The sequence below is a fragment of the Onychomys torridus genome, chromosome 1 (genome assembly GCF_903995425.1).
Source record: "Onychomys torridus chromosome 1, mOncTor1.1, whole genome shotgun sequence".
Classification (NCBI taxonomy): Eukaryota; Metazoa; Chordata; class Mammalia; order Rodentia; family Cricetidae; genus Onychomys; species Onychomys torridus.
In genome coordinates, this window is record NC_050443.1 from 148,229,824 (window position 1) to 148,237,322 (window position 7,499).

The following is a 7,499-nucleotide window of genomic DNA, read 5'->3' on the forward strand; positions in this document are numbered from 1 at the left end:
AAAAGGTATGCTGTGGGATAATGTGATAATGCCCCGTACTCTGGTTTAATAAAACGCTGATTGGCCAGTAGCCAGGCAGGAAGAGCAGGGCCAGCAGAAGACAAGAATTCTGGGAAGAGGAAGGCTCAGTCGGGAGTCGCCAGCCAGACACAGAGGAAGCAAGATGACAAGGCAGAACTGAGGAAAGGTACCAAGCCACATGGCTAAACATAGATAAGAATTATGGGTTAATTTAAGTGTAAGAGCTAGTCAGTAATAAGCCTGAGCTAATGGCCAAGCAATTATAAATAATATTAAGCCTCTGTGTGATTATTTTATAAAAGGTTGCGGGACTATGGGTGAGAGATTTGTCCTGACCACAGGGCCCGGGTAGGACCAGAAAAATCTTCCAACTACAAAGGCAGGCTGAGCAAGTCATGGAGAGCACCCCTCTATTACTTCTCCATCAGTTCCTGCCTCGAGTTCCTGCCCTGACTTCCCTCAGTGATGGAGTATACTATGGAACTGTAAGATTAAATAAAACCTTTCCTCCCCAAGTTGCTTTTGGTCATGGTCTTTAAACACAGCAACAGAAACTAAGTCAAGTGGTATTAAGTATAGTTTTAAAATTAATTACTTAAAAAAGTATGTTGGGCCTTTGAAAAATATGGCATCACTTTAGAAAAAGAATAGATATATGTAGCTCTATTTAGAATACTTGCAAGCATTTAACCAGGTTTTGGAAACTAAAAGAACAGACCTGAGTCTCAAGCCTAATTCTGAAAGAAACAATTTAATAACACATACAAATTTTGTTTGTAGGTTTCTATGTTTAATGCTATTAGAAAAGCCACAAAGACACAAGCTAAAACAATGGAATATACTCAAGTTCTCATACTTTCTTCCCTTCCTCAATGGATCATTCTACATACCTTTCTGTGGTATGAATATGACTTTAGACTTATACCAAAGCATACAGAATTATTTGTACTTTCTAGAAACTGTTTCATACTTTGCATTCACTGTAGTTTACCATTCTGGAATGTTCCCATATAACCCTCCTGAAAAATCAAAGAATATTATTCAACCCCTTTAAGAACCAGCTCAAGTATAAACCCCCCAGCAGCTTTAAACTACTCTTTCCCCTTCTCTTTTCCTCCTCTCACCGGCCCACTCCCCCTTCTCCCTAAGCTTTACACTAACTTCCCTAAAATTTTGTTCTGTATATCCATTATACAATCATTATAATAATCACATATAATTATTATTTTAAATGTTTCCATACCACTTGGGGGCAAAGACTGATGTTTCATTTCTCTCTCTTCTCTCCCTCCTCCTGCCCCCAGGTTGTTCTTCTTTTGAGACAGGTTTCTCAGTGTAGCTCTGGCTGTTCTGGAACTTGCTTTATAGACCAATCTAGCTTCAAACTCACAGAGATCCACCTGCCTCTGCCTCCTGGTGCTGGGATTAAAGGTGTGTGCCACCACTTTTGGCTTTGATGTTTTAGTTTCAAGGACAATACCTAATTCTACTAAATAGAGAAATATTTGTACCATCAACTAAATATGGATGAAGAAACTGAGATTTGTTTTAACATGTTCCAGGACCTGTACCACTAGGCTGCTCTCTAATGATAATGTGGCATCTTCTTTACCTAATATACCTCATCAAATGCTCAATAGTATGTAGCAGCTCAAAAACCATTTTTTAGTTACATTTATTTATGGAAGGGGGTATGTATCTCCACAAGTGAAAGTAGGAGGACAGCTTTCAGGAATCAATTCTCTCCCTTTACCACATGAATTCCAGGGACCAAACTCAGGTTCTCAGGCTTGGCAGCAGCTGCCTTTGCCAGCCTCATGTATGCAGCCACTTTAAAGTCATCTTTACCATTTGAAAATAACAGTTAGCTAGGTATCTAAGAAAGACACATCAGAAGACAAGTGGGAACAAATAATACCAGATACTGGCTTAATTACTGACATATTATGTATCACTTTAAGACAGCCACAAAGTTATCTATTTCCTGAAGATCCTAGTCACACACACAGTCTGTAGTATACTGTCTAGAACATCTATATATCTAACTTCGATTTCAAGCAGCTGTGCCTTTCACCAAGTTCCGCCCACTCAAAACATTTACTCAGTTATGACTCAGATTTTAAGCTAATATATTATAAGAAAATTTTTTAGCATCCACAGATATAGTCTAGCACTTACAAAATGTTTGCATACATCAAATACTGATACAAAAACACCAGAGACTCAAAACTTTATCTATTTGAGACTATCATATTACTTTTGCTACTAAAACGCAAAACTTATTTCTTTTGGCCTAATAAATCAGAGATAAGTATTTTTTATTAACTTTACAACGTTACAAGTTTAATTTCTAAGTGTAGACACTACTAGATCATATAGGAATATTTCTGGGCATAAACCATTGGGCATAATGATACTTGTAAATTTTTTGCGCCAGGCGGTGGTGGTGCACGCCTTTAATCCCAGCACTTGGGAGGCAGAGCTAGGCGGATCTCTGTGAGTTCCAGGCCAGCCTGGGCTACAGAGCGAGGTCCAGGACAAGCACCAAAACAACAAAGAGAAACCCTCTCTCGAAAAAACAACAAAACAAACCCAAACAAAACAAAACAAAAAAACCCCTGTATAACAGAAAAGAATAACTTGTCTTTTTGGAGGCCTAAGATTTGTTATGTACACAGTAATTTTGAAAATATCTACAGTTTATCTATATCTCTATGCTACTTTCTAGAACTTCCATGAAGCTGTTCTATCTCATTCTACATGCCTGTTTTCTCCACCTGTAAAACTAGATGGACTATAAGAACTCTAAGGTTCCTTCTGTGTTTAAAATCCTGTGACATTAGTATGGAGTATATCTAACTATTTAAAAATAACGACATGTGGGACTAGAGAGATAGCTCAGATGGTTAAGAGTACTTATTGCTCTCCCAGAGGACCAGAGTTTGATTCCTCCAACTCACTTCAGGTGGCTCTCAAACCACCTGTAACTTGAGCTCCAGTGCATCTGACAAACACTTCTGGCCTCCAAGGGCAACTGCACTCACATGCACATTAATAACCTCCTCTACATATGTGCATGCGCACTCAACCGACAGACACACAGACACAGACACAGACACACACACACAGGCGTTAAAAATAAATTTTTTTTAAAAAGCTTTTAAAAATGATGACATGTGAATGGACTGTTTTTTAATATGTACCATATCTGCCACAATGCACTTAAAGATGAGTAACACAGTAAGAAATATCAACCACCAAATAAAAATATTAAAATAGTCTACAAAGCTAATTTGTAAATAGTTAACCTATTACCAAATAATTCTACTTTATTGAAGAATGCAAAAATAACTTTAGTTTGTTTACAGGGAATTTTCCTTCTAATGACTTAGGCATTCACCATATTATTCTTTTAGTGAAATTAGTCAGCAATAGATTTGAAAATAGTATATGAGCCGCCAAAGATAAATGAAGTATAGATTATTTTACATATATACAATGCCCAGGTTCAGACTTGAGGTAATATTCATTTTATTGCACTACTGTGATTATTACATTGAGTTACATGACCAACAGTATTGCCTTTGTTTTTAAAAAACCCATTTAGGGTTCATAGCAATTTTTTGAAGTAGATAATATTGTTCCCATTTTATAGGGAAGGAAACAGGCCAAAAAAAGTGATTCAATAAAGTTCATTCAGTTAATAAATAGTCAAACTCCTATTCCAGGGACTAGAGAGATAGTTCAGTAGTTAATAGCCCTTGGTGCCCAATAGACAGGACTCGAGTTCAGATCTCATTACCACGGAACAAGCCCATAACCCCAGCTCCAAAGGAGCCGGCTGGCTGGGGCTTGCTGGCTTCCAATCTCTAGGAAAATGCAAGCCTCACGTTCAGAGAGGGGCCGTGCCTCAAAGTAAAGGTGGAGAGTGGTAGCAGACACCAGACACTTTCTTCTGGCTTCCACTTTGTGATCACACTCCCACACACAAGTGCGCGCGCGCGCACACACACACACACACACTCTCTCATACACACAAAATAAAAAAACAATGATAAATTATTCCACTTTTATTAGCACTCCTAATATTTAAAGATATTTCTATTACTGAAGAATTTTAATTAGCCAGACTCATGCCCACTATATAGTGATTACTGTATAAAATACCTTAATTTTAGTGTCCTATGTTAACTCATATTTCCTTCCTAAAGGGGGGGGGGGGGGGAGTAAATAGATGATGTATACCAAAAGCATGGTACAATGTGAATTACCTATAATTTCTGGTAGAATAACAATTTTCGAAGGCTGGGTACTTTACTCTGTGGTGGAGTACTTGTCTGATGTTTGAAACCCTCTGTTCTATCTAGCACTAGAAGAAAAAGACAGACACCTCCCCCCATGCAAGTATAAACTTATGGAAGACATTGTGCACTCATTTCTTGTCATTGCAAAAATTTAACTTCCTCAGATGAAACGCAAACATTTAACAACACTAAATTTCCAACGGCTGAAACTGATAGTAGAAAATTTTTACGCGACCATCTGTCTACACGAGCCAAAATTATTTCTCAAGGTTTTTCGCCCTGCATGCTGTCTTAAACTAAGCGGCAGGTTCAACTTCCACCCTACAAAAGGCTTTCTTTCCCTCTGCCTTCTCGTGTGGCTCTTACATCTAGCACCTCTCTCTCTACCTGTTCTTGGGAGTTTTGGACTCCCAGGACCCGGCTTCCTTCAGGGCGTCTACGTGGATGCAGCCAGGCCCACCACACCCCTCCGCTCCCGCGCCCGGCGCCGCTGCTGCTCCTCCTCCCGAGCTTCCAGCACCATCTCAGCACCTATCAGCGCCGCCCCCCAGGCCCTGGCCCAGCCCCTCCTCGGACACGTGTGCGGGTGTGTTTGTGTCGGTCTGTCAGTCCCACTAGGGACCCGGCTCGCTTACCGAGAGAGAAGCGCCAACTTCTGCTCCAGCAGCATCTCCAGTTTCTGGCCCTGTTTGGAGATCCAGTGGTCGACTCCATGCAGGCGGTAGCACGACTCCAGCATCCACCTGAAGTCCGCCACAAACTCGGTGATGCCCCTGTACTGGCCGCTGGAGAACTTCTCCTCCATCTTCAACAGACTCATGCCCTGGCCAGGCTGCTGCGGGAGGACGCGACTGCCCCGGGCCCCGCTGCGCCGCCCTTCGGCCACCTCGTCTTCCCCGGCGGCAACGCCCCCCAAGGGCTGCAGGAAAGGGGCGGTGAGGCCGCGGTGCTTCTCCTGCAGGAACTCGCCCAGGATGCGGTAGCCCTGCTGCAGCTCGTAGGTCAGGTCCTGCTCCTTGCAGCCACCGCCCGCGACCACCGTCGCCTCCGCCACCTCTTCCTCCTCCTCCTCCTCCCCGTCGTCCAACGAGGAGGCACTCCTCCTGCGGACCAGTGCCGAGGCCCGGGCCGCCGCGGCCACCTCCTCCTCGTTCCCTTCCCCGGTCGTCGGTGGCGGCCGCTCCTCCTCCGCGGCCCGCTCCATCTCCCCCGGCGTCTCCGGCACGCTCATGCCCCCCGGCAGGCCCAGGCTGGGCGGAGAGGAGCGGCCGCTCGAGGCGCGGGGAGACGCGGGAGCGCGGGCCGCTTCCTCAGAGAGCCGAGGCGCCGCGCAGCCCCTGCCGCATCGGGCCTCGCTCTCCAGCCGCCGGCCGGGACCCGCGCGCGCGGGGGTCTCAGGCTCGCGCCCGCGGGGCGGGGTTACATGGCGCGCAGGGGAGGGGGGAGAGGAGAGCCGCGGTGCCCTCCTCTCCCCTCCCCCCCGGCGGCGCGAGGCCCGCGCCCGCGGCACCCTCCGCTCCCCGCCGGCCCGCCCGCCCGGCCCGAGGGCCGCTCGCTGGCTCGCTCGCACGCTCGCTCACCGGCCCGGCCGGCGCGGCCTCGGCGCCCCACCCCCTCCCGGGCCGACGGGGCGCTGGGAGGGGGCGAGGAGTGAGACGGCTCTCCTCCTTCCCGAGTGGGCCGCGGCACCCGGCCGCTGCGGCTCCGGCTCCTCCTCTCCCTCACACCCCCTCCCGCCCCTGGCTACCTGCGGGGGACCTGGGCAGGAGGAGGCGGCGCACGGCCCGGGCCCGGCGACAACTGTCAGTTAGAGAAGCCCCGCTGGGCGGGGGGGCGGGGGGGCGAGGGGAGGGGCAGAGAGAAAAGGGGAGGGCACTCAGCACCCCCAGCCGGGGAGAGCGGCGGAGAGAGGCAAAGAAAGAAGCGCCGTCGCCATGCCCGGCGCGCATGCGTAGTGGCGCAGGGCGGCCCCGCCCCCCACCCGCCTTGCGTCCCGCCCTGCTACGCCAAAGCCCGGACTTGGCTGCTCCGCCAGCCCCGGAGGCCGATGATGTCATCAATATGCGGACTCGTGTAAGGGGCGGAGTGGAGGGAGAGTCTGGCAGGGCGCCTGCGCCGGTGATGCGAAGACTGGAGAGTGCTTTTGGGAGCTCCTTTCTGGTCCTAAAAAATCTTAATATTATTTTCTCAAAGCAGTTACTGGGCAGCCTTTATTAAGGACCAGTGAATAACGAAAATGTGCAAAGGTAAATCTTCTCCGTAGTAAAGTCGTGTCTTTGCACCCCTCCTCCCTTGTGACGGCCGGCCTTTTTACATAAAACTAGCATTTAGGAAAAATGAGAAAGGACGTTTAAGGACTCCGCAAAAGAACCCTAGTTCTCGGAATTCCAGCTCCCAGTTAACATTTTTTAAAATATATTTTTAAACCGAATCCTGTTTTCTATTGAAATTTTAAAGCAAAAACACTTGGGATTCTTCAGTTCAGCTAACAATTAAGAGACTGCAATCTCGCTATAGTCCCCACTTATTTCTACTCTAAGCTCTACAGCTTGTTGTTGGTATGGCTTTAACAATCTTGCTACATATTTTTAATTTTCAAATGACTAAAAAGTGGACTCATTCACAATAGTTTACATGTTGCATAAAATAAGGGGGGAATTAATGAGATAGTAATAAGGCATAAAATAGACATTACTGTTTTCTAATGCACATACTATTCAGACTTACTTGCTCGAAACTTGGAATAATACATAAAACCAAAACTATAGAAATGCAATTTGAACATGAAATTTATAACTAAAAGTTTGAGATAATCTCACCTTCAGGATTGTTTCCATCTGTATAAAGAAAGCCTTTTAAAGCACTGATAAAATGTAATGCCTTAAAACTTCTTTGTGGAAGGTTCAGTAAGTTAAATACCAGTTGTAGGTTTAAAAAAAAAAAACAGTGAAAAATGAACATGAGTTTTTGGAGAACTTACACTCACCTTCACATCATGCACGTACTCATCTGGTATTTATGGTTTCCTCTCTTCAGACATACCTCAGCTCATGAGGAAAAAAGGTAGAGGTCAGTTCTACTTCAACAACTGGCAGATATGTCTGACTGGGCTTCCTTCATTTCCTTTGACAAAACGCAGGAATCTAAAGCCTACCAAACTCAAGCAAATGCCCG

The 7,499-nt window shown here is 45.9% G+C and overlaps 1 protein-coding gene across 4 annotated transcripts in view; it reads right to left on the minus strand.

Annotated features, from left to right (window-relative positions):
• The window catches only part of Kiaa2026 (KIAA2026 ortholog), an 81,848-nt gene extending 76,014 nt beyond the window's left edge, over positions 1–5,834 (minus strand). For all 4 annotated transcript variants that reach the window (XM_036209182.1, XM_036209171.1, XM_036209160.1 and 1 more), the window contains exon 1: positions 4,961–5,834. In XM_036209182.1, coding sequence (XP_036065075.1) covers positions 4,961–5,556 — 596 coding nt within the window. In that variant the 5' untranslated portion in view covers positions 5,557–5,834. The remainder of the gene's footprint in view (positions 1–4,960) is intronic.
• Between the last annotated feature and the right edge of the window lie 1,665 nt (positions 5,835–7,499).